General features: G+C 50.7%; 2 protein-coding genes across 2 annotated transcripts; one reads left to right on the top strand and one right to left on the bottom strand.

Moving 5' to 3' along the window:
* The first annotated feature begins 2,522 nt into the window (after positions 1-2,522).
* LOC112268689 lies at positions 2,523-4,799 on the top strand. The gene is made up of 3 exons (XM_024454640.1): positions 2,523-2,777; positions 3,283-3,377; positions 3,477-4,799. Exons 1-3 carry the CDS (start codon positions 2,523-2,525, stop codon positions 4,252-4,254), a joined length of 1,128 nt encoding a protein of 375 aa, XP_024310408.1. The 3' UTR covers positions 4,255-4,799.
* Positions 4,800-21,119: 16,320 nt separating this feature from the next.
* On the bottom strand, positions 21,120-26,472 carry LOC106866600. Its single transcript, XM_014901950.2, has 3 exons — positions 26,106-26,472; positions 25,062-25,136; positions 21,120-22,157 (listed from the first exon to the last, which is right to left on the bottom strand). The coding sequence occupies exon 3, from the start codon at positions 22,150-22,152 to the stop codon at positions 21,493-21,495; it is 660 nt and encodes a 219-aa protein (XP_014757436.1). The 5' UTR covers positions 22,153-22,157; positions 25,062-25,136; positions 26,106-26,472; the 3' UTR covers positions 21,120-21,492.
* Between the last annotated feature and the right edge of the window lie 559 nt (positions 26,473-27,031).

Consider the following 27,031-nt stretch of genomic DNA (forward strand, 5'->3'; position numbering starts at 1 on the left):
GTCCAATAGTGATAAAATCTATTTGTTTAAAAGTTAGGATTAAATAACTAAGTTTTTATGCAAATAGCCTTGAACCCCACTTTGCCACATTATGCATATACTTGGTAGGTTCTGATATTACTCCTAGTGAATCTTGCCAATACATTCAATGTATTGACCCTAGTGGCTGCATCGTTTAATGATGCAGGAAACTCCGACAACGAGTAAGATGTACGTTCTGCTTGTTTGGGTTACGGGCCTATATTCCAACATGCTCTCACTGTGGTGTTGATGTAGCCCTTGTATCTTTCGCTTTCCGTTGCTAAACAGTTGTTTTGTTTCCAGCTAACCCATGGGGTTATGCGAGTTGTAAGTACTTTTAAATTCTGAATGATACGTTGTAATATTGAGACATTTGTTCTATGATATTATATATTGAAATTGTGTGTGCTACTGAGTCGATCCAGGGACTAGCACTAAAGCACAGAGATCGAACCCGTCGCTTCATTCTCTCACCCACATCCGCGTAAAGGAGGAGCTGCGCCTGCGCAAGCGCTGGAGACAGGAGTAGCAAGCTGCACCTTCACAGGTACTGCAACTGCAGCGCCCACCTCTAGATCCGCCCGAGGTAGCCATAGGCTCGCCCCACCGGCCCCGTCCAGCCTCCTCCGCCGCTGCCGGCCCCACCCCTGCCCCCGCCGGCTCCGTCCGCCGCTGCTGCACAGCTGCTCTGCTTCCTCGCCGACGCCGGACAGAAGAAGCAGGAACGCATGAAGCTGCAAGTCATGTACAGGGGCATCGCCGACCGGGTAATCGCAGGCCGTGGATTTGGTATTGTTTTGGTCGTGGTACCTTTATGTACCATAAAATTTTGTACTGTGAGTACCTTCATGTACCATGCGATTTTTTGAATATTTGTGGTTTCTTCTTTGTTGACTGTGATGCGGTTTTTGAGTACCATCATGTACCATGGATACACGACTAGGTACTGTTTTTGTTGTGTGATGTTTTTGAAATTGATGACGTACTTGTTAATTGTCAATTGTGACATCATGCGTATTTTTAACAAGGTACTACAAATTGACGAGATACATTGAGGTGCTTAATACTTTTGATTGTAATCGTGCTAACATGTACCCTGATGTACTTGCTATGTACTGACATGTACCCTGATGTACTTGCGATGTACTACTCATGTACATGAGGTATTTAGAAACTAACAAGGTCATGTATCATAATGTACTAAATATGAACTTAAAAACATGTCATGTACGCCTAAAAGTGGGAGAGAGCGAGAGAAGAACAAAAGTTGCCAGATGGTCATTAGACTGTTAATCTCCATTTAGTTTAAAGTGTAATAAATTAACTAAGAGAGAGAGAAAGTGAGGAAAGACAAACATGTGGCTAGGAAGGGGGATGTATGTAGTGGGGGGTGTACAGCCACCGCGTTAGCAAGGCAACCCTCTTGCTCTACAACTCCGGTCCTGGAGTGGCTATTGCATAGCTAAGTATTTCATACTCCTTCCGTCTCATAATAAGTGACTCAAATTTGCTTAAATATGAATGTATCTATGCCTAAAAAATGTCTACATACATGTAATAAAAAGTCCCTTAATATGGGACGGAGGGAGTAGAAATTCGCGGAGTAGAAAAATCGTTGATCTACAAACTCCTGTATTCACTCGACCCTGAATTTCAAAATTACCCACCAGTGCCACTCACCGGCCTATTTTCGCTTGGCTTGACCCGAGATTCTTCAGAGAGGTGACATGGCAGAGACTGAACCCTAACGTTGCCACTGCAACATCCTCGTTCGTCGCCATCTCCTCCCGGCTGTCACCTCCCAACTGTAGCGACTCAAATAGTAGATGTATCGATTCGACCAAACAATAGGGAAGGGGTATTTTCACCTAGAAAAATATGACACATGGGTCTAGATAAAAAGAGTAGCTTATAAAATAACAAGAATGGTGTTCTGTCAAGATGCAATAAAATACGTGTTATTTCATCTAAAACAAAAAAATATAGTTTAAGAGCAACTCTAGCGGTTACCGAAAAAATGTATCCGAAGAAAGACGAATTCAGTCTACCGATCTTATGTTTTTCGGTGCCAATTTAAACCGGACGGAATAGATCCAGAATAACTAATCCGTAAAAGCGAACGTTCTTCTCCCCCCGAGCTCTTCTCCTCCTGTTTCTTTTCCCCATCGAAGCCAGCGAGCTCGCTGAGCCCGTCTGCCGCTCCCCCGCCTCGGCGCTGAGCCCGTGGCGCGTCGCGGGTCCATCCTGCACCCCCCGCTCGAGCACCAGGACCCCTCGCGCGTCCTATCCACCACACGCCGCCTATCTTCTCCACCTCTGCCCGGCAGCCGTCGTGGCCTGTGCTGCCACTCCCGATCCTTCCCGGCCTCATTTCCGCGGCCTGGAGCACCGCAACGACCCCAGAAAGCCGTAGCTGCCATCGCCCGCGCCTCCGTCTGTCCCTGGCACACCCGCGACGAAGATCTCCGCTGCAAGCCCTCCTTCGCTGGCCTGCTCCAGCGATGGATCCACAATGGCGTCGCTTCCTTACGTCTCCCCGTGCCGACGCGCACGAGGAGAGCTCCTTGGTGCGCCTTGACGTGCCCTGGAGAGGCGGATACGTCGCAATCTTCTTCGGGTCCGGTGACTCCCGAGTTAACTTGCAACTGCTGGCCTCCGGGAGATCGGGAGGAAGAGGTGGAGCGACGGCCGGAGGTGGTGAAGGACGCTATTGGCGGCAGCCAGAGGTGGGGAAGAAGAAGGAGCGGCGGCGGTCGGTATACAATCGACGGGGTAGATGGCGCCAAATGTTTTTTAGCAGTTCGGGCTACCTGTTCGGTTCACTTGGGATGCTGGAGATACAGGGATTCTGGAAGGAGTATTCGGTTGATCCGATTTTTTTCCTTAGTTCGGTACCATATAGGGGTTCTGTTTTGGTCACATTTTCTCACCCAAACCGTAAACTAGCGGTTATTTGCTAGTTCACTACCATATACGAGATCTGTTAGAATTGCTCTAAAATAGGTACAAAGAAATTTGTGATATTTTGTCAAACTCTTCGCAAATATGAAGTGCGGTGAGTGATCTCTTATTCTCTTTCCCAATCCCGTTTGGCGTTTCGTCTAATTCTCCGCATCGGCCACGCCACGTTCTTGTTTCCAAACAACTTCTCTCCGTTTTCCACTCGATTTACTGCTCCGCAGGTCTTCCATCCAGGCGTCGGTCGGATTGCCCTTCGATCCGTTTGCTCTCCGAACTCCGATTTGGGATTGCGGACGACAGACCAAGGAGCCAACTTCCAAGGAGGGCAACGCATCCGAGCTGCGGTATGGGGAGAAATGCGGCTCCTCCTGCTCCGGCCGGCCGGAAGCGCAAAGGTTCGTCCTTTCCCCCTCTCGACGGGCGCAGACGCCGGGCTCCGGCAGCGCAGCCGGTAACCAACATCGGCGGCTGGGCTTCCCTCCCTGACGACATAGCCCACCAAGTCGCCGCGCGGGTGCTGAGACGCGACGTGGTGGACTACATGTCTACATCGCCTTCCGCGCCGTCTGCTCCGGCTGGCGCGCCTGCACGCCCTCACCGCGCGACCCTACCCTGCGGATCCGGACTCTCCGCCCCGTCGCCTGGGTCGCGCTCTGTGACGGCGACAGCGTCCGGCCGGACGACGCATGCGAGGTCACCTTGTTCAACTGCCAGACAGCCCGGTGCCTCCGCGTCCGCCTGCCGGACGACCTCCGGCGCCCCCGTTACAGGATCATTGGCTTCACCGACGGTCTTGTCATCCTGCTGCACAAGCGAAGCACCGCGATCCGTGTGCTCCACCCCTTCACGCGCGTCGTGGTCGACTTCCCGTCCCTCGCCCCCGTGTACCAGCAGCTGATCAGGAACCGCAACTCTGTGATTAATATGAGCGCGGCGGTTTGCCCTAGCGTGTCGTCGCCTGCCACTTCCATCGCCGTTGTGGTCTGGTTCCCTTATCCAGTGAGCAGCCTCGGCAGCCGGGCACTATTCCTTTCCATTGACAGGTGCTTGTCCGTGTCAGCCAAGGACCTCCCTAGTAACAGCAGTGACTCACTTTACCTCTCTATACCACTACCGTATCCGGGTTTTCTATATTCTATACGCAGCCGGTCGATCGAGCGGCCAACAATGTTCTCTCAGGTTCATGACTTAGAGAAGAGGGTTCGCCCATCTGTGCGGCCCTTCACCCTTGCTGATCATCTTCTCACCTACTGCAATCATCGCCAATGGTAGGGTGTTTCTCGTCTACTCACTCCCTTCCATAATTCTTGTCGAAATATTACATGTATCTAGACACTTTTTAAGAATAGATACATCCGTTTTTGATCAAATTTGAGACAAGAATTATGAAACGGAGGGAGTAGCTTCCTGTCACAGGCTCACAGCTTATCATCACTAGCAACAATGCCGTGCATTCAGTAGATCACTCTAGTTAACTAATGATCCAATTTTGCCTTGTATTCTACTGTGGGTCAAAAGGACACATGTTTCACGAGTACTACCTTATACCCAAGTCTTTTGAGGAGCTACGGAAGAAAATACGAAGTCAATATTCTGAAGCGAGGATTTCCCGCGTACAAAAGGAAAAGATGTGTTGCACCCAAGAAATAATAGCCCCTCCGTGTTTTAGATTACTCCTTGGAAATGAGAATGTTGTTTAATACTCCCTCCGTACCGAAATTATTGTCGCAGCCTCTTCGCAAAAACAACCTTACAAAAACATGCTCAGAATTACAATAATTACAGATCCGGTAATTAACAACATGTTCAAATTAAAATCTCCGCCATATCCTCTCAAGATTGCTTCCGCCGACGACTGTCCAGGTTGCCTCCTCCTCCTCCTCTCCAGGTCGCCTCGCAGATCGAAAACACCGCAAAAAGGAACGAAGAGAAAGCGAGCAGATCGAAAACCACACCTTCTTCTGCTTGCGGAGACAAGTTGCTCCTCCTCCCCTTCTCTCCTCGCGCCGCCACCAACAGAGCCGGGCTGGCCGCCACCGGATCCGGCTCGCCGCCACGAAAAGATGGCTTCCTGGCATGCGGCGCTAGCGAGGGGAGCGCGGCGGACAACAGCGGGTAAGGTGGAGGGGAGCGGCGTTGAGAACAGCGGGGAAGGTAGAGGGGAACGCGGGGGAGGGGAGGGAGAGCGGCAGAGCCGGGCGGAGAATCCGGAGAGGGCAGGGGGAGCGACGGAGCGGGGAAGAGAGGGGTGGGAGAGCGGCGGAGCGGGGTGGAGAAAGGAGGGGGGACGAGGGCACAGAGAGGCCTAGGGAGAGGACTGAGGAGATCAGCTACAAACACATCAAAGTTTTTTTTTTTTCAAAAATGCCTTCGCGAATTTCGGTACGGGGAGAGTAATTTTCTCGTTCCTCATGTCTTCGATGTCTTCGTCGTCGTCATCATCATCACTATGATTAGGAAAAATCTGTTCTCACTTCTCAATGAAGTGAGCTAATTTATTAAGTGAAAAATGACCAGTGCTTTTATGACATACAAAAGAGCAAAATGGTGAGAAAAAATCAAACAAAGGATGAAGGTGTCCTTCATGACAGGCCCCTTTGCTCGACTGCAGCTGCATCCACCGGGTCTGGCCGCCGAGCTGGATCTTGGGCGAGAGATGCACATCGAGGGGTCCAGGAGGCGGATCTCGCCCGCCGAGGGCCTTGGCGCGCGGATCTGGTTCTTGCCCGTGGAGGAGGGAGGCGGCGCAACAGGTCTAAGCGCACGGAGGAAGGGAGGCGACGGCTGCTCGTGCGAAGGAGGGAGGCGCTCACCCCATCGAACTCGGCGACCGGCTGCGCTCTGTAACGACCCAACATGCCACCAAACTAGTAGCATGTAGATCTTCGACATATTACAAGTGAAGTGAAATTTCTCAAGTAATACATCGATCAAAGTAGTATAACAGAAACAACAGTAGTGGATTCGATACAATGAGTAGTTGAAATTACATTTTTCAAGTAACATACAACTCAAGAAATACAACAACTACAGACGTAATGGCCTAGATAATTCAATCTTCACCGGACACTTTTGGAGGGTTGCTTCTTGAAGTGCATTTTGTTCACAGTTGGGAGTCTCGTCTCCATCTTCACCCTCAATGAACCATCTTCTACAACCTTAAGTTAATCTATACAAAGGAGGTTTACACAGGGATGAGTACAAAAGGTACTCAACAAGTCCAGGATAGCAACAGGTGTTTGAATGCACTATGATCTACAAGGACCCATGGTCCCCAAATAAGCAATGATTTTCAAAAACATTTCTGAGGAAAGAGTCAAGTTTTATTCTAGAAATCTATGCTCTTCTTGCCTCACGGGTTGTTAGAATCCCCTGTGGATCCCTTTCCCGCCGCGATCGCAGTTCCTGCCCGAAACAGGGAGTGACAAGCCACGGTTCAATACACTCTGCAGAGGTGCGTTACTTTACCCACAGACGCCCACGATCATGTGTCTGAGGTAGCTAGCCCCATTCACCTTCTCATGGACACAAAGCCTTTTTCACCCATCCCATCTGTCGTTACCTCACATCGTAGCTGGCCGAGACCAGCTACCCACCATGACAAGCTGGTAGCCTACAGTAGAGGTCAAACTCCAACTGTCATTCATTCTTTCACAGTTGGTCGCCTACAGTAGAGGTCACCCCAACTGCTCCGTGGGAGGTAGGACATTAAGATGGCGTTACTTCAGCTCAGCCCCGCCCATACAGGGTCATGTGGTCAACGCGGTTGCTACGGCGCTCGAGTACAAGTAAGTACTTGCTGATTAGACCTTAAGGTGATATCCTTTGTAGCCTATTGTAGTAAAATAAAATCCTTATATGGGCCGGGCCATAAATCCTACGTGGCGACGACTAAGTCAACGTTTCCCAAGCACAAGCCAAGACGCTCACGTGGCGCGGTCAATCCTACGTGCCAAAGGAAGACAAGTCAACAAGTCAAGCCTCTCATGCCATGGTCAAAGGGTCAAATGAGTTAGAGTATGGGACAAGAAATGTGTGGGATGAGGCTTTTGGTCCATGGTGGACCATGGACCATCCCTCACTTTCCCCCGCATGGTACACACAAAAGTTATGAACCAAAGGAGCTACTTATACCATTTTGCCCCTACTTTTCTCTCTCCCTTAAGGGTAGCCATGGTCTTTTGTCATGGACCCCTGAGCTATAAATACCCCTCATGGGGGCATGTACCATTCACTCTCACTTGAATAAACTCAACGGGAGAGAGCTAGAGTGCTCCCTCTAAGGTTCGCTCTCGCGCGCCACTCTCGACTGAAAGTCGATCGGCCTCGAGGAAGCCTTCTAGGGGAGACTAGTTTCGAGGCACCGAACTAACCTTGGTTGGCACGGGCTCAAAGGAGAAGGGGTTGGGTTAGAGTTCCAAGGGTATCCTAACCTCGATACTTGGAAAGACGCGTTCGGTCCAAGTACGAGGCGGCCCCGATGAACCTCTCGCCAAAAGGTGTCTTGGGAAGATCCGCTCGGCCCAAGCCCTTGGCTAACAACCCTTTCGAAGCCTTTCCTAACATAGGATTAAATCGCACCCGCAGGGTCGACCGAACCTATTAAAAAAATATCAACGTGTCAACATGTCCAAGTGTACGGCGACCTTCGCTATAAGGCCGGCGTACACGCCCTACCAATCCGGACGTCGCCGCAAGCATGGTCGCAACGACGGAAGTCACGGTCGCCCCTCCGCTAGCGGCCGTCCCAGAAGGAACCGAGGTGCTCGAAACCGTCGTAGGCGGTCCCTCGACACTCACCAACGTCATGGCAAGGATCGACGAGCTGCCTACGGTTGCCGCCCCCGCAGGGGATACGGAACTCGGCATGCCTCGCTCGATGGGCTTCGCGCCACCTTCCCTACAGCCGGTGGTGACCCTGCCCTCGGAACCTACAAGAGGAAACAATGTGGCGTCGGGAGGATTCACGCCAGAAAACCAAGGAGTCCCGGCCTACGACCCCTCCAACCCGGGATTACCTCCACTGGCGCTCGCCCCGATCGCCCAAGGAGCTCCTTGGTATCATCCTTATTGGGGGGCTTTCACCGCAAGGCGCTCTCCAAATCGCACAAACTCAACATCAACCTCGCTTTGCGAGTGCCCCGCAAGCGCCCTTGCTCCCCCCGTCGAGGTCGAACAAGGCGGCCACCAGGTACCACCTCAAGCTGCGCCTCGCGGGGAACGAGACCCCAGCGTGCATGGAAACGAGCATGTGGCGGAATCCGGAGCCCGTGCCGGTGGCGAAAGGAATTCCCGTCGGCGCTCCGACCCTCCAAGAAAACGCCGAGATCATTCTCCAAGCGACCCCTCTATCGACGAAAGCGATGAGGGAGGACCTCGCCACCGAACCAAAAGAATCGGCCGACTTGCAACCCGCTCACGTGGGAGATCCAAGACGTGCCTTTTCCGCCAAGGTTCAAGCATCCACAATACGGCCATACAATGGGGAGTCGAATCCTCTTCAATTCTTGGATGTCTACTCCACCGCCATACGGGCTGCCGGGGGAGGTCCCGTCGAGATGTGCAACCTCTTTTCGCTCGCGCTCACCGGAATGGTGCAAACTTGGTTTTATAACCTGCGGAAGAACTCCGTGCACTCATGGGAGCGCCTCCAAGAGGTCTTCATCGCCAACTTTCAAGGAAACTTCAAAGAACCCGTGCAGGCTCATGAGCTATACGCCGTAAAACAAAAGCCGGGGGAATACCTCCGAAACTTCTTCCATCGCTTTGCAAAGGTGCGAAGCCAAATCGCCAACCCGCCGTCGACCACCATGATCGACGCATGCATGCAAGGTCTTCTCCAAGGAGAAGTGAATTGGGCCCTAAGTCGTAACCCGCCGAAGACGACCGAGGAGCTCTATCGAATCTTGCAAGAATACGCTCGGGGCGAAGACGGGGACATCGCCAAAAAAGACGCGCCACGCGCCGCTCCTGAAGGAGCTCCCTCGTCCGACAAACCCCCTGCGCCTACTTCGTCTTCCATGAAGAAGAGGAGGTGGGGGAAAAAGGCCCCCGGCGACCAAGCCCGGAAGATCTTCGCCGTCGAAGGACAAGCTCCATCCCAAAAGACGTGGCAGCCCAAGAAGCCTCCTCGCCCCACCGAGGGAGGAACTGGGAGATGCCTCATCCACAACTCGGCAAGCCACAACACCGAAGAGTGCAACACTCTCATCGCGGCTCGCGAAGAGTTCCAGGCACGAATGCAAGCCTGGCGCAAGGATGAGAAGACAGCCGAGGCTCCACGCCCCGCCAACGTCCCTGTCGCTGACCGAGCACCCAAGGAGGATAACCTCCCGTTTCAGGAACCCTCACATCACGTCGGAGTGATACTCGGGGGCTCCACCACGGGATGGGGATCAAAGCGACAACGCAAGGAGTATGCTCGCGAAGTCAATGTCGTGGGAACCTTCACCCCGACACCACCACCCAAGTGGGCGAGCGTGCCAATTGCCTTCACCGAAGAAGACGCCAAGGGGATACGCTTCTCACATGACGACACCCTCTTTGTGATGGTGATCGTCGCCAATTGTGAGCTCAAGAAGATTCTTGTGGACGGCGAAAGCTCCGCCGACATCCTATATCTGAGCACGTTAAAGAAGCTGATGGAACCACAAGGGGATACAAGAGCGGCTCGCTGCAGCCATACCTTTATCCCTTCACAGGCTTCGTGCCAGGGAAGTCCATTCAGCCGCTCGGACAAATTGAGCTCCTCACGACTTTCGGAGACGCCACAAATCATCGGACCGAGCTCGTGCGCTTCGACGTGGTGGATATGGGGGCCTCCTTTAACGCCATCCTCGGGAGGATGATGCTAAACCGACTTTGCGCCGCCGTCCACCACAACTTCTTGTGCATGAAGATCCCAGGCCCGAAGGGCGTGATAACGGTCATGGCGAGCAATATTCCGATAGAAAGACACTCTACCGCCACGAGACCAAGTGCGCCGAAAAGGGAGAATCATCCAAGAGTATTAACATGCTTTCGAATGCGGGAGCATCCGAAACCAATCCCCAGGAGCGCTACATCCCTAAGCCCCTCCCCGAAGGAGAACAAAAGGAAGTACGCGTCTCCCAATATGACGCCACACGCACGGTGAAGATCGGAGCCGACCTCCCGAGTAAACCCGAGGAGGAACTCGTCGACCTGCTTCGGAAGAATTCTGACCTCTTCGCTTGGTCACCTTCCAACATGGGAGGAGTCCCGCGCGACGTCATGGAACATCGCCTCGCCGTGAGACCTGACAAAGCTCCCATAAAGCAGAGACTTCGGAAACTCTCCACCGAGCGAAGCGAAGTCATCAAGCAAGAAATCGCCAAACTCTCCAACGCCGGTCTCATCCGAGAAGTTTGGCACCCCGAGTGGTCAGCCAATCCGGTCTTGGTAAAGAAAGCCAACAGCAAGTGGCGAATGTGTGTCGACTTCACCGACTTGAACAAAGCGTGCCCCAAGGACGACTACCCGCTCCCCCGAATCGACCAACAGGTCAACTCCACGGCAGGATGCGAAAGATTGAGCTTCTTGGACGCCTATTCAGGGTATCACGAAGTCCACATGGCCAAGGAAGACGAGGAAAAGACCAGCTTCATCACTCCCATCGGTACCTTCTGCTACCGCAGAATGCCTTTTGGTTTGAGGAACGCCGGCACAACTTTCCAACGCCTCGTCAGCCTCATCCTCAAGGAACAACCGGGGAGAAACGCCGAAGTCTACGTTGACGACGCCGTCATCAAAAATCAAATTGCGAAGACCCATCCCCAGGACCTGCAAGAAACCTTCGACAACCTCCGCAAGTACGGCGTAAAGCTCAATCCAGAGAAGTGCGCATTCGGAGTTCGAGGAGGAAAACTCTTGGGCTTCCTCGTCTCTCAACGAGGGATCGAGGCCAACCCAGAGAAAATCAAGGCCATCATGGAGATGGAGCCTCCTCGCTCCGGCAAAGATGTGCAACGCCTAGCAAGAAGAATGGCGGCCTTGGGACAATTCGTCGCCCGGCCAGCCGAGAAGGGTCTTCCTTTTTTCAAAACCTTGAGAAGCCTCAACAACATTGAGTGGACCGACGAAGCTCAAAGGGCATTCGAAGAGCTCAAGACCTATTTTTCGACCCCTACGCTTCTCACGAGCCCAAAGAAGGGGGAGCCTTTGCTCCTGTACCTTGCCGCGACCCCGGTTGCCGTAAGCGCAGCACTCGTGAAGGAGGAAGACTGGTCACAATGCCCGGTATATTACGTGAGTGAAGCCTTGGGAGGAGCAAAGGTTCGATACACCCAGATCGAGAAGACCGCATACGCCCTCCTCATGGCCTCTCGAAAACTCCGTCATTACTTCATGGGCCACACCATCATGTTGCCAACTACCTTCCCACTCAAGGAAGTCTTCGGCAATAAGGAAGCCACCGGAAGAATCGCCAAATGGGCAACGGAATTGGCCCCTTTCTCGCTAGAACTCACGGCAAGAACGGCCATAAAATCCCGAGGCTCCACTAACCCCGCCCGAAGAAATCGCATCCAAAATCGATGAAGCGATCCCCCCCTGACAGGGTTCGATCTCTGTGCTTATAGTGCTAGTCCCTAGATCGACTTGCTAGCACACAAAGTTTCAAGATGTAATATCAAGATACAAAGGTCAAAAGTATATTACATCGCACTGATCCAAAATTTAGTAGTAATTTACATATTGCATAACCTCATGGGTTATCTCAAAAGAAAATAAATTCTTGCAGCGGAAGACAGAAGATACAGGAGTCCCATAAAAACTCCACAGTCAAAACATGTTGGAATGTAAACTCGCAACCCTAACAATTCGTACCTCACTCTTCACCTGGTTCACCTGCAACATTTAAACGTTGCAGCCACTAGGGGGTCAATACATTGAATGTATTGGCAAGTTCACCAAAGGGTAATAACAGATCCTATCAAGTACATGCAGTATTGGCTAGGAGGGGTTTGGCTATTTGCATAAAAGCATCATTGTTCAATCCTATCATTTTTTAACAAATAGTTTTAATTCTATTGGACACGGGGTAGAAACACCCATGCTCCTATTAACCTAGGCACATTGAGTAGAAACATCAATGCTCCTAACCAGTTCAAACCATTCATTTTATTAGGAAATTGGAATGAGTGAGACCTTCCTTACAGCCCCAATATCTAGTTGCTCATAATTGTCCGTAACCGGGGACACGGCTAAGTAAAGAACGAAAAGCCCCAATATCTATCGCGAAGAACGAAAAGCAATAATAAATAACCATTCGACTACTCCAAATCATAACTCCAAATAAAGAACCAAAGCAATATGCAAAGTTTAAATTAAACAGTACCTAACTACTGTTAGGTTGTCCTAGGCATAGATCTAAGAGGTAAGAACAAGGCTTGGGTTCTATCGGAGTTGAAACGGTGTTGTCATTGGCTGTTAACAGATACAATTTTCTAGGGGTCATAGGCTACTGTAGATTAACTTTGGAAGGTGTATAAAGTGGTCCAAAAATTAGAGTTTTGTGTACTCTTGACACAACAGAAAGAATGAACTGGTTTGGCACTACGGGTCAACATGTATGGGCTTTGGAACATTGCTAATCTAAGGCAGTGCTAAAAGATACAAAGTTTGGTTGAAAATTTACTAGTGTGTCTGTGTGGGAAAAAGTGCACCAAGTGGTCTAAACTGTAGATCATGGTGTCCTCTACACAACACAGAAAGAATTGGCCGAAAAGGTTCTATGGTTCACAAGTTACCAGGCCTGGAATGTGGCTACCCAAAACAGTACTGTTTTTCTGTCGCGACAGAAAAACGGCTAAGGATGGGGAGGCTGTTAAGGATACAGTTTTGCAACAACGATGCACAAGTGTGGATGAACTCCGAAAGGTGTTAAAAGAGGTATAGGATTTAGATTTGGATTTGATCTTGACATGATAGAAAGAATCATCTAATTTGAAGTAATGGCTCAAAAGATATAGGCTCAACAGATACGACTTTTGATTGAAGATGCACCTCTGTAGATGAATCCTAAGTTGTGCAAGATGTACACTAATGTGTAGAACATGATATAATTGATACTACAGAAGGTTTGGAACCAAACGGATCAATGGAACAACCTACATGAATTTCGAAAGGTGGCTAATCCAGAAGGTACACTGTGAATAGCAATTTCAACGAAGATGCCGTACTGAAGATCATGGAGACGGGGTATCAAAACTGATCTGACCTATGGTGGAGGACGTGATCTAACCATAGACGAAAGAATCGGCCGAAAATGATACACAGATCAAAAGATATGGGCTTCTAAACATGGCTAATCAAAACTGCTGCGGCTGAAAAGTTGCTCACCGGAAAAGACACGGAGTTCGTCGGAGTTGAAGGAGGACGGCGATGATGTCGACATAGGGTTCAATGGGGCCATGGAAGACATCGAGGCGGACATCGTGACGTGGCTTGCACGGTCGTAGCATCTCCGGATGGCGACGGGCGGAGCTCCGGGCGCGGCTTTGGCATGGGGTCGGGGACGGCGCGGCCAACGATGGAGATGGATCACATAACCTTGTCACGGAGGTAGGAGATGGTCACGTGAGTGCACCGGTGAAAGGAATTTCAAAACGGACTTTCGGAGAGAGCTCACCGGCAACAATGGTAGCAGTGACGGGCGGAGAAAGACGTCGACGTAGCCAGCTGTGCAGAGGTTTTGAGGCCAAACTTTCTACATGGGATTGGGAGAGGAGAGGCAAAGGCTCAAAGTGACGCGCGTGAAATCCTTTTATATTCGCCGAGGAGGGAGATCGGGCGCGGATGTCGACGGCCGGCATTCAGGGCACCCCTTTTGGAAACTGCGATCATGAGTGGAAAGTTCAAATTGATTACCTGAAACGGTTCCCGGGATGGTGAGGATTGATGGGGTGGTTTCTTTTCGAAAAAAAACGCACGGGAAGAAAAGAAATCGAAGAAAGAAAATATGAAAGGAGGGGTTTCCTTACGTGCAAAAGAGGAAGAAGAGCACGAGCTCGTGCTCGTGGCTGGGGCGCTCGGTGGAGATGGGCCGGCCTAGTTTGGGTCGGTCCATTCTCTTTTTTTTTCCTTTTCTTTTTTTCCATTTCTGTTTTTATTAATAACTTTTGATTCCTAACTCCAAATAAGTCCAAATAAACTCCAGTACATTTGTAAATTCAAATCCTCCAAAGTGTGAACTTTTGGGACTTTAATCCTTTCAAAATAAACTAAGTAAAAATACTTTTGCTTATATAAATGCCATTAGGGCTTTATAAGTAATACATAAAGTAGGTTCTGAAATCTATTATGAAACCTATATTTCATAAATTAGTTTAACCTCTAATAAAATATTGGGTTGGCATACTTTTCACCAAAACCCTTCCTTAGCTAAACAACCCAAATAGCTTTATAACACCAAATCACAAACCATGTAAACCATCGCAGATGTTTCCAGCTATATATATATTTGGGAAGTCACGTTATCCCACTCTCAACGACGGACTAAATGTTGGAATAACATTTGCACATGAGGATGTCACGTTATCCTCTTCTCGAATATTTGATAACTTCTTCTCGAAAACAAAATTAACATGTCAAAATAAAAATCGAGAAAACATAGGTGCATCATTAAATATGTTTCTAACCATATAACTAGGAAAGTCATATTATTCCCTCTCTTTATCATTTAGATAAATGTTGCAGAACATTTCTAATCGATTTAAATATTCCAACGATGCTCTCAAATGGTCATGGCATCCGAATTGGAATCTTAGTGTGTTAGTAAATCCTTCAAAAAGAACATCGGATTTATTTAGACGCAAAGAATAATCCGGTTGAAATCATAAGATGCATATGGGTCCAAAATAAAATAACTTTGAACTTACATAAATGTCCCCACCATGTTGTATAATTTGGATAGTCATATTAATCCACTCTTTTGTTGAATATTCTAACATGGTGTGGAAAACTTTAAATAAGTCCTAAAAATTTCAAATCCTTCAGAAATTCACAACCAAAATATTTCCAAAGCCAATATTTTATTTAAAATAATTATTTTATTTAACATCCGAAAATGGGAAAATACTGGGATGTTACAATCGAGCCCCCCGAACCACATTGGATAATGAGGTTCGATGGCTCCAAGCGTCTCGACGGTGCTGGGGCCGGAGTCATACTCATCAGCTCCGAAGGCAAGATCTTGGAGTATGCCCCATCTTGACTTCAACGCCACCAACAATATCGCGGAATATGAGGCGCTACTTCTCGGTCTTCGACTGGCCAAGCCATGGGAGTCCGACGCCTTCTCATCCAAGGAGACTCCCAACTGGTGATAAACCAAATGGACAAGTCATATCAATGCCTTGATGAAAGGATGAAGAAATATATCGAAGAAGTTCGCAAGATGGAACGGTATTTCCTATGCATGGAGGCACGACGCATTCCACGAAGAGAAAATCACCTGGCCGACAGGTTAGCCCGAATGGCCGGTTCCAAAGAACCGCTGCCACCTGGTGCATTCTTCAAAGTAATCCGCGCCCCATCCATAAAGGAAGAAACCGACGCCCTTGACGAAGCTTCAAAGACCAGCATGGTCATCGACGCTCCACCCTCTTGGATGACACCGATTATCCGCGCCTTGAAAGGCAAAGTGGACGAAGAAGCAGAAGGCCCGAGCGTCAAAACTCTGCTTGCAAAAGCCAAAATGTACGCCCTCCTCGACGGTATCCTATACAAGAAAGGAGCGGCCGCATTGCTTAAGTGCATAACTCCTGACCAGGGAGCCGAGCTCCTCCTAGAAATCCATTCAGGAATATGCGGCCACCATCTTGCGCCAAGAGCCACCGCGGCAAAAGCCTTACGTCAGGGATTCTATTGGCCCACCATGGTGCAAGACGAAATCACCATATTGAGGAAATGCGAAGCTTGGCCCGTGACTTCACTGAAGAATATCCCGATAACATGCCCATTTGCACGCTTGGGAATGGACCTTCTCGGGCCTTTCCCCGCATTCAACGGGGGCTGCAAATACCTCGTGGTGACGATTGATTACTTCTCCAAATGGATAGAAGCAGCGCCGCTCGGCAAGATCACGTCACAGGCCGTTTAAACATTTTTCTGGGAAAACATAATATGCCGATATGGCGTCCCGCGAGAGCTAACCGTGGACAATGGCAAACAGTTCGACTGTGCGGAATTCATCAAATTATGCGAATGCCTTGAGATCAAGCTGCACTTCGCATCCGTAGCTTACCCAAAGAGCAACGGCGCATGCGAAAGGGCAAATGGACTAATCCTCCAAGGACTCCGCCGAAGGGTAGAGCACACGGTTAGCAAAGCAAGGGGAGCATGGGGAGATGAACTCGCTAGCGTAGTTTGGGGCACATGCACCTCCGTAAGCCGTTCCACGGGCCGAACACCATTCTCTTTGGTGTATGGAGCCGAAGCAGTTCTTCCCGCCGAGGTCGAGTTCCGCTCACCTTGGGTCGAAAGGCTCCAAGAAGCCACCCCAATTGCCTTCATCGAAAATGAAAAGCATCACAAGACGGCTATCGATCTTGTGGAAGAAGCTCGTGACAAAGCCCTCATGAGGCACGCCGTCTACGAGCAAAGCGCCTCACGCTTTTACAACACAAGAGTGCGGGAACGAGCCTTCTCCCAAGGAGATCTCGTGCTGAAAAAGAACGTTGACCCAAAGCTCCAGCGCAAACTCGACCCTAAATGGGAAGGACCAAACCGCATCACCGTAGTATTGGGAAATGGTGCATACCACCTCGAGAATATGAATGGGCAAAATCTTGTCTATGCCTGGAACGGCGACAAGCTCCGGCGTTTCTACGCCTAAGGAGGACCCTCAAGGGCAATCCTTGGCGCTCTCGGCGCCCAACCGGCCGTTTCCCTACGAAACTTTGAGGGATCGTAAGCGCCAACGAGGCCGCGTCTACGTAAGGCTTGTAAGCGTCCATCGAGCCATACCTTAAGACAAGGAAGAAAGGATCAATAAAACAAGTCCTTGAGGAAAAATTAAGAGTGGCACGAGACACTCACACGACTCATCGTCATAAAAAGAGCCGCTGCCCCTGTGCCGCTCACCAAGGAACGCGAAAAGGCCTCCGTAGGCCCAAGCATCCTCTAAAGAATGTCCACGGACATAGGTCGCTACTAGCGACTTGTTCCTTGGCGGATCCTAGCGTGCCTCGAGGCCATCCGCCAAGTAGAACCAAGTCCCCGAGGGCCGGAAGCTCCTTAAAACGCATTTATGGAGAACCGTAAATAAGCGAGTTATGAATGAGCTTACTTACCTCGGAGAACCGTGCTACCCATATGCGAGACGTCGGGCACGGGCCTGCATGATAGTAACCAGGTTAAGGCTCCATAATAATCGCGGGAAAGCATAGTTTCCTGAAGTCCGAAGAGGGAAAGTTCCGCATGGAATTTCCCGAACGGCAGGTCGAAATGTCCGGATCACTACCGGCATATCGATAGCGACCCTCACAAGGGTACTAGGACCCGTGGCTCGTAACCATGGCCTAAGGTGCCGACGCCGAGTCGTATCCCAACGGCGACAGCAATTGATGACACAAAAGTGCAATCATAACGAACGATCGCAAGCTGTATAAACTAAGGAAATATAGTACTTCACAAGAAGGAAATATAGTACTCCAAGAAACACATGCTGAGCCAAGTTAACATTTCCGATAATGTCGACTACATGGTGAAACATGAGAAATACATGCTGAGCTAAGTTAAAATTTCCGATAATGTTGACTACATAGTGAAGCATGAAACACAACAAAAAAGCCGCCTTACAACCTCTACGACTAAGAGCCTAAACATGCTAGTCATGAGGCTAAGTCAAGTGGAGATATGCAACATCGCATAAGTAAGCAGCTGAGGTACATCACCACCTCCGAGGGCGACGAGCCTCACACCTCACCGTCACCCTCCTGAAGAGCGGGCTCAAGGCAACGCACGAAGCGTCGAGCCTGAGCACGAAGAAGAGCACCCTGGTTCGCCAGAAACTTCTTCGCCCCGTGAGACATTTCACCCTCAAGCCCACTCATCCTGGCACCGTCGTCCAGGACTGCCGCAACCGCCGACGAAACAAGTCGGGCACCCGTACTCAGGAGGTACTTCTTCACGGTAGGCTCAAGGAGCTCCACCTGGGAAGTAAGCACCCTGCTCACCTCATCCACCGTGCGACACGGAGGAAGATCCGGCTGGGGAACACTCCTCAAGTAAGTCATTGTCTCCCGAATCTCGGTGGCCTGGGCAAGCAAAAGCGAAACCACCTCAGGACGACGATCCGGAGGAGGACGAGCACGAGGAGCAAGCATCGGGCCATCACCCGCTGCCGCCAACTCCACCTTGAGGGAAGCAGCATCCGCGCAGGCATGCTCCCTATCAAGGTTGGCCACCACCCAGTCCTCCTCAACTCAACGTGTCCTCACAATCTCGTCCCTCTGGCGCTCCTCAGCAAGTCGAGCCCTGATCTCCGCGGCCGCGAGCTCTGTCGAAACGCGAGAAAGCTCGGCATCCACGGCCTTACGCCGCACCCTCTCCGAAGCCAACTCGCTCAAAGCAAGGGAAGACTTGGACATCTCCACGTCCAAAGCAGCGGAAAGCGTCCCCACCTGAGTCATAAGGGCAGGAAGGGCGCCCACGGCCACGACCAAACCCCTCACCTACAAACTAGAGGGAGTTAGCACAAAAGCTAACCCAAAGAACCAAGGGAGGTACATCATGGATGCTCACCGGCTCCAATGTCACGAAAGGGTCTCTCGCTCCATCTCGTCCGTCGAAAGTGCTCCATCCCTCGCTTGAGTCGGGGGCTCGCCCTCAAGAACCCCGGGCTCCGCGGCCCTCGCACCTAAAAACAAACCAAGGAGATCATGTCAAAATCATTCGGAAAAAGAATGACGTGACCAAAAGAGAAGGGCACTCACCCGAGGTAGGAGCATCCTCCTCGGGACGCTCGCGACCAATGGAGAACACCTGGACGCCCACACCACTGGCTCCCGTCGACAACTCCACCACTGAGTCGCTACAAAGTCGAAGCCCCTTCTCGCAAGTGAAAGCCTCAACCTCGTGACTTGAAGGAGGAAGAACTTGTTCAAGTCCAATCTTCCCCTTCATGTGCAGGTCCAAGGTCACCCTCAGGGGGCACCTCGACTCGCCCACGACAGGATCCGCCGAATCCACCGGGGCGTAGTCAAGAGAAGGAGAAGGAGTCGGGGGAGCCTTCCTCTTGCATCCACTCGACAGACGAGGTATCTTGGGAACCGGCGCGACAGGCACCACCAAGCCCAGCACCGCCGTTCCCGCCTTCGCCTTCCCACAAGAGTCCCGCAACTTGGACCCCACCGCCAACATCGACGGTGTGGACAAGCGGGAGTAGCGATCGCCCACTCGGAGAAGGCGACCAAGCTTCGGGTCCTATCGCACCAACACCACCATATCTTCCCAAAGCACCTCGCGATGATGTTGTGGCATCCCCCTTCGCTGATCTTGGTCTCGTAGTCGCGGTGCTCTGGTCCGCCTTACTGACCTATCAGCTGCGCGGCCCACAACGCCGCCCTCTCCTCGGAAAACGTCGCTGAAAAAAGACAAGCCAAAATTGTTAAGTACCTTCACAAGGGAAAACAAGTAAAGCACAAAGCGGAGAGGGGCGCCACTCACGTGCGGTGACAAGCTGTGGAGGACGGAAAGATCGAGGGATCCCAATCTCGGACCTCGGACGGCTCCTCATCATGAAGCGTCACGAAAGTTGATATGGACATGCTAACCATGGATACGACCATTAGAACCCTAATTGTTGGTGTCTCTAATAATTATAATCAGGTGAATTCAATTACAAAATGTTTTCAATATGTTACTTGCAAAGAGGCGGAGCTAATATCTTGTGTAATCTTATTATGTAGGCATCTTATTGAACTTTTCAAGTCCAAGGTCAAGATGAGATACGATGGAGGCGAATGGGAGGGCCAACAAGAATCAAGCATTCATACAGCTGACAGGGAAGGATTTCAAGTGTACTTTCCAACAAATCAAACGGCACATGATTCGGAGCTTGCTAGAGAAAGATATCACGAATTAAAGTTGAATCCGATTCGGGTCCGAGCTGCCAGGAGACCCGAATTTGTTTTAATCACCCAGGCCGCATCCGGAGTCCAAATCAAGCAAACAAGTACTTGTTGGAAAGGTAATTACAAGACCTTTCCAACGGATCTGGCCCCATCAAGAGATTCGACTCGTGCTGACCGTGACGGACAAAACAAGCTGACGGATCTGTTTTTCTGTTTCCTAAAGAGTTGTAGTTTGTTAGGAAAGTTAGAGATAGAGTTGGATTTCGGCCTCCTTGCTCAAGGTGGACGAAAAAATCTCTCCCTCCTCCTTTATATACCCCATGAGCCCCCCTAAGGAGCCTTGGGTTTTGATTAGATAAAGTTTAGCCATCTTTGCTACTTTCGTGTAATCGCGTGTGTCGGTTAGACCACCTGTTTTACCGTCGTCAAGACTCCAACTTATCGTCTCATTGAGACATTGGTTTGATATAGTATACTCGCAATTTTAGATTGCATCCGCTATTTATCTTGTTCTTGCTTGTTCTTCGATTGCTTGCAGGAACAAAGACCTTCGTGGTCAGGTTGATCGTGCCCCCGCGTGATCAATAACCCTTTAGAGTTGGTGTATCGATTGCTAAGGCGCTGCCTCCTAGGCCGTAGTCGGTTCGTCAACGTCACCTCCTACCCAAATCGAGAGTTATCAATCTCATCGAAAGATCAGGCCACCCGCACCCGTATCACGTGGTATCAGAGCTTAAGGTTGCTCGGTGAGATTTTTCCAGTTTATCCGTAGTTTAGATCTGTTTTTACCTATCGTCCAGAAAAAGCCAAATAAAAATTAGAATTAGTTACCTTGTCCTAGAACCAATCTGAGCCTTGCAATTTTCACTTTAGTATTTGCATTGTTGAATCTTTGCTGCATTAATCGTGTCGAGTTGCTGGATTAGATTGGATCATTTTTTCAGATTTTTTCTAGTAGATCGAACTTGCTTTTGGTTTTCTTGTTCTTCGTGTGACGCAGGTTTCCTTCATCAATCTTCCGCCGCCAAACTTTCTGCCACACCACCGCCATAATCTCCCGCCGCCACCATATCTTCCACCGAGTCCCTCTTTGAGTCCTACACCGAGTCCCTCATCGAGTCCTACACCGAGTCGCTCTTCCAGTCCTACACCGAGTCCCTCTTCGAGTTCTACATCGAGTCAGCAAGTAATAGTTTTCAGCCACGAGTTCGAGTCCGAGTCCAATAAGGAGTGCTTTTGGAAAGTGTTTCATCATAGATCGAATTTTGTTTAGAGATCAAGTTATTTGGAAAGTTGAAAAAAAAGGAAAGAAAAAAAAAGGAAAGAAAGAAAGAAAAAAAAAGAGAATGAGTTCGAGTCAGTTTCGGACCCGAGTCCGAGTCCAATTTTAGTTTCGGGTGGGTTTGACCCGTGTTCAGTAAAACGGGCGTATCTTGACGAACAACTTCTCCGCACTCTTCCCCGGCATGAGCACGAAGTCATCCCCAAAGCAGGAACGAAGCCTCAGGTTCACCGAACCAAAGTCGCTCAGAGCAAAGCCGTCCGGAGTGAGCAGAGCCCTCACCTCCACGGTAAAGTAGAAGAGTAGAAGCTTCATCGAAGGATCCTCGTGAAGCGCCGTCTCACACAGCCACCTGAAAACGTTCAACCTCACGATCGTCGACGGTTGAAGCTGGGCCAACTCGATGCCGTACGTCTCCAGGAACTCCAGCAAGAAGGGGTGAACAGGCACACACAGGCCGGCGTGGAACCAAGCCGAGAATGCTACGATGCATCCCGGACGCCGCCGCTGGTCGAGCCTCACCTCCTCACCATCGGGCAGGATACCGTCCCCCTTGGGGAAGTATCCCGCCTCCTCCAGCTGGGCAAGATTCTCGGGGCTCATCGACGAAGGGAGAAGGTGGTCGTGTGCCCAACCTCTGCCATCCACCGGCACTGTCGGAACCAAGGGAGGGCCACCACGAGGGCGGAAGTAGACCTTCTTCTTCCGCGACGGTCGGTTCGCTGCAAGCTGCGCCGCGGCAGACCCCCTCGGCGGCTCACCAACCGGACACTCGACGTCGGGTCCCGCCATCTCACCTGCAAAAAAAGATCCGCCAAGGATTAACCAAATAAGGTTAGGTTACGAAAAGAATCGGCAGAAGAAGGGAAGCTACGGGCCTGGAGCCAAAGCCCCCATCCCGCGCCGCAAAAACAAAAAAGAAGAGGCCGCAGCTCCACGGGCCGCAGGCCCACTCGCTCCTCGGCCCACCCGCGTAAAAAAACGACAGGAGAAAAAGGGAAGAGGACGATAGGGCGGGCTGCCACCCGCGCCCTCCAGGCGTTCGATGGAATGCCTGCGCGCCCGGTCCCAGCAGTGCCGCGTCGGCACCGCGCCCGCGCGCACGCCTCGCCTCGCCGCACTGGCCCCCTCAGCCGGTTGTCCGCCGACGACCGAGGAGGCAGAGGTGGCAGCTGCGACTACTGCTGCACCCGGGAGGGCTCAGGGTTCTCCTGGCCTTGCGACGTGGGCTGCACGTCGTGTGATCGTGTGTGCGCCGCTGGGGCACCACGCGGGTCGATCCGAGGGTCGCCAGCCCGCTTGGGAGGCATAGCGATGGGTTCTGTCATCGGAGGAGATGAATCTGATGTAGCTGCAGATGTTGGCACCGGCGGTCATCGGCGAGCTCTCCGCACGCGGCCCCTACCTGGTGCGCCAGATGTCGTAATCCGGGGCTTAGACACCAGGGATGCGAGGCACCCCCTTTTTGGTTCGGCAGTGGGCGTTGGGGATCGCTCCGGCGATCGCCGGCGAGGCCAATGACGAGCGTACAATGCACAAGCTTGTTTACCCAGGTTTGGGCCACCCGGAGGTGTGAAACCCTACGTCCTGCTTCTGAGTTTATATTAGCCAATGAACAGGTGTTTACAGGTTGCCGGGGGAGCCCCCGGGTGTTGTCTTCCCCTTTCTGCTAAGTGGCTACTTGCTACTTCTGGGCTAAAGACTCCTACTCAAACTCTACTGGAGTGTAACCTAGAAAGAACCGAACCCCCCCCCCCCCCGACTGAAGGCGATGGTCCTCCTGTTATACTCAAGGGAATACCACAGGTGTCTCGGTGCATGGGGGACAAGTGTCGAGCAAAGACCCTAAGCAGCTTGCCCTTGCTGCGTTGGCATGCATGCATGGTGCCAAGTGTTCTAGCTAGGGCGGTAGGTGCCTTAGATTCACTGTGAGCCACTCGCTGTAGGCTGACTAGACAGGGAACCACCCTTCTATCTGAGCATTTAATGCTTGCTTGTGCCATACTCCGCGCCCTGACCAGCCCTGCACAAGAGGAGCCTGCCGGGCGGCCACGTGGCGCCAATACTCTGCTTGCATTGGGCGCCGGCCCTGTTGTAAGCGCCTGCGCCAGGGAACACCCTCCCCGGCAAGTGACCTTCCCGGGGGGCGCCCTGACGGGAACTTTCACGCTGCCATCCGGGGCAACCCCCGCAGCCCGGCTAGTCCTGCCGGGCTGGTGGCTGCCCGGGGTGCCGTCCTTGCGGGGAGCAAGTGAGGCGACCCACGTGTTGGGCAACGGTGGTACCCTGGGTGCCACTGGTGCGACACCGGATTTCTCACAGAGAGGCCCCTAAGGTTCCGGTTTTTGCTAAAATACCCCTTGAAACTCGATTTCTCGCAGAGAAATTCGCCGTGGGCATGGAATTTCCCCGCAACGCCTCCAAGGATCCTGTTCTTTGCAGGAAAAACACCAAGTACCTCCGTTTCTCACAAGGGAGCCCGCCAGGGAATCCATCCAAGGTACCATCGTGAATCCAAGAACGAGAAAAGGGATCAAAGGTCTCGCATCGAAGGTGGACCCAAAGGCATTCTCAATGCCTCCAGCTCAAGAGGGCTACTGTTGTAGTAAAATAAAATCCTTATATGGACCGGGCCGTAAATCCTACGTGGCGACGACCAAGTCAACGTTTCCCAAGCACAAGTCAAGATGTCCACGTGGCGCGGTCAATCCTACGTGGCAAAGGAAGACAAGTAAACAAGTCAATCCTCTCATGCCATGGTCAAAGGGTCAAATGAACTAGAGTAGGGGGAAGAAAGGTGTGGGATGAGGCTTTTGGTCCATGGTGGACCATGGACCATCCCTCTCTTCCCTCTCATGGTGCACACAAAAGCTAATGGACCAAAGGAACTCTTTTACCATTTTGCCCCCACTTTTCTCTCTCCCTCAAGGGTAGCCATGGTCATTTGTCATCGACCCCTAGGCTATAAATACCCCCATGGGGGCATGTACCATTCACTCTCACTTGAATAAACTCAAGGGGAGAGGGCTAGAGTGCTCCCTCTAAGGTTCGCTCTCGCACGCCGCTCTCGACTGAAAGTCGATCGGCCTCGAGGAAGCCTTCTAGGGGACTCTAGTTTTGAGGCTCCGAGTTAACCTTGGTTGGCACGGGCTCGAAAGAGAAGGGGTTGGGTTAGAGTTCCGAGGGTATCCTAACCTCGATATTTGGAAAGACGCTTTCGGTCCAAGTACGAGGCGGCCCCGACAAACCTCTCGCCAAAGGTGTCTTGGGAAGATCCGATCGGCCCAAGCCCTTGGCTAACAACCCCCTCGAAGCCTTTCCTAACATAGGATTAAGTCGCACCCGCAGGGTCGACCGAACCTATTCAAAAAATATCGACGTGTCAACTTGTCCAAGCGTACACGTCCTTGTTTTATACCCGCACTTGTGTCATCGAGCATTGGCACACCTTATTCTAATTGTTGTTGAGAACAACAACATAGCCGACCCATCTTCCAATGGCATGAAAGCCAGGCTTGACAGCCTCCAAAACAGGTTCGACTACCAGCCATAATAGTTCACCGACTGAAGAGTCGATTAACAAGATCCATGCATATTATTTAGAAAGTAAACTTTTATTTTGATGCAAGTGAAACCAGTAGAATACTTTGCAAAACTTTGATATAAAGTAATCATCAGACATGAACAAGGACTGGACTTGCCTGAGATACCCGGAAGATCATCAAAAAATCATCCAGATCAATGTTGAACACCAAGAGTTCCAAAGTAGAGTCAAACTGGAGAGAGTAAATGAAATCCAAATGAGAAACACACCGCATGGCATACAAAACACAACGCAGATGCACGGGCTACAATCAACTTGGTTGGTACAGAAGTATGTCAGCTAGTTCAATCCAGGCTTCAGTAACTACTCTACTGATGATAGCAGAATCTCACACAATACCACAGATAAGCAAACTTTCGAAGTCGACCTCTCCCGGAAACTTATGCAAATTGAATTCTGCTTCATGGATGAGTTTTAGGTATCAGATCTTGTGTGCTACTAAATAGTGTATAACTCAAGTATGAACTAGGGAGAAGAAGAGACTAACATATATACCAATCTTCAGATGACTTATTATTATCTTATAGTTTTAAGTGGAGAACTTGGAGCTACAAACCTTCATGTCCCGGTGGATTAAATTCCAGAGGTTCTCATGTGCTAAGCCATGGCATGAATAGTTCTATTGAATTGATAGATTCAGAGGCTAGACCAACTAGGTTTAAGTTGATTTTAAAGGTTCCTGTATAGAGGATTCAATCAAAATCATGCTTCAGTTTATTATGCCTATACAAGGTTCAGTAATTAAGATGGTATATACGTGAACCTTGTTGTCGATACACTGACACTTTGATCTGCGGTTGGTTTCCTGGAACTTAGTTCCCTTCCTAGAAGATGAACTTGTGGTGCAGGAGTACAAATCTTCCCCTCTGTATCCCCAAATGGAACCTGGTATTGCTCTAATTAACTCCCTTGTTTATTAAGGCCTAAATCTGAACTGTGTGCATATGTGTATGGTGTATCTATATACACAGGTTCGGTATGAAATTTGCTAAGAACAGAATCATAGTTTCCTATTAAATCCTATGGAGATATTGAGTCTTCTCCCCTCCCAATCCTATCTTTCTTAACCAAGCATCAGTCAGCAGACAAGCAAGCAAGAAATCGATTTCATTCAGTACTGGTCCTAAGTACAACGTCTCACCGGTTTGGTTGGGGAATTTGAGGATGCCCTGTTTGAAGCCTCAAGAATCTCTCTCTCTCTTGGTCTCCCAATCTCCCAAGCCTTGCCTCAGGCGCCACCGCCGCCTCGATCTGACGCCTGGAACGGCGCCGGTGTGGTCCTCTTCTCCACCTGCATCAACTTCTCCCTGCTGCACCATCTCCTTCAGCCCCTGCTGGTTCCCTCTCTCTCTCCCCTGATACTTCACCTTCTCAGGGACAGCCATATCGGATTTTCCTTCGGGGACATCCGATAAAATTGGAACGATCCAGAGAAGATTAGCATGGCGCCGAGCTCGTTAGCGTGAGCTTGTAACCCGAGTGGGGGCATTAAGGGTGGCGTGGACTTTGATGTATGGATGTGAACCTGGGCCGGTAATGCTACTGATGGCCCACCCTTTCCAAGTTGCGTAGTGGATCTGCTGGGGCCTGTGCGAGAGCTGGGCCTCACGGATCCTAGAGCGGCAGGCACCGCGTGAGGCTGGCTTCACAGAGCAGCAACCACTGCCCGCTTCCAACGGTGGAAGGATAACGGGCCGCTGCATTCCTGGGCCGCTTGGGTCTCACAGCCTACTCCAAAGAACCACCACTTTTTAACGGGAGACCAGTTCCATAACACTGAAGGCTGGTGGCTGACGGCAAGGAGTCGACTTCGACGCTTTTCAGCGTGTTGCCAGCTCCGTCGATCGTGTGTTTGACCTGATCACGGAGGGTCTTCAGTCTTGCAGATCGGCCGGTTGTGTGACTATGCTCTTAGCCCTGTGACTATTTCGCTTGCTCTGTTGTCCACTCTGTTAAGCTTGTTGCTTCTGTGGTGTTGTAATCTGGAACAGTCGCAGGACCTTCGTCTTCATGTAATCCTTGTAACTATAACTGTTTTTTTCTTTTTTCTTAATAAAGATCGGCCAC

Source organism: Brachypodium distachyon, chromosome 4 (assembly GCF_000005505.3).
Source record: "Brachypodium distachyon strain Bd21 chromosome 4, Brachypodium_distachyon_v3.0, whole genome shotgun sequence".
Taxonomy (NCBI): Eukaryota; Viridiplantae; Streptophyta; class Magnoliopsida; order Poales; family Poaceae; genus Brachypodium; species Brachypodium distachyon.

Bases quoted from the DNA above. Each gene is read 5' to 3' on its own strand.
- LOC112268689 (XM_024454640.1), top strand. From the start codon at position 2,523: ATGGATCCACAATGGCGTCGCTTCCTTACGTCTCCCCGTGCCGACGCG. The intron at 2,778-3,282 runs GTATACAATCGA...TGCGGACGACAG, and splicing joins AGAAGGAGCGGCGGCGGTCG to ACCAAGGAGCCAACTTCCAA. The intron at 3,378-3,476 runs GTTCGTCCTTTC...CTGACGACATAG, and splicing joins GGCCGGCCGGAAGCGCAAAG to CCCACCAAGTCGCCGCGCGG.
- LOC106866600 (XM_014901950.2), bottom strand. From the start codon at position 22,152: ATGGCGGGACCCGACGTCGAGTGTCCGGTTGGTGAGCCGCCGAGGGGG.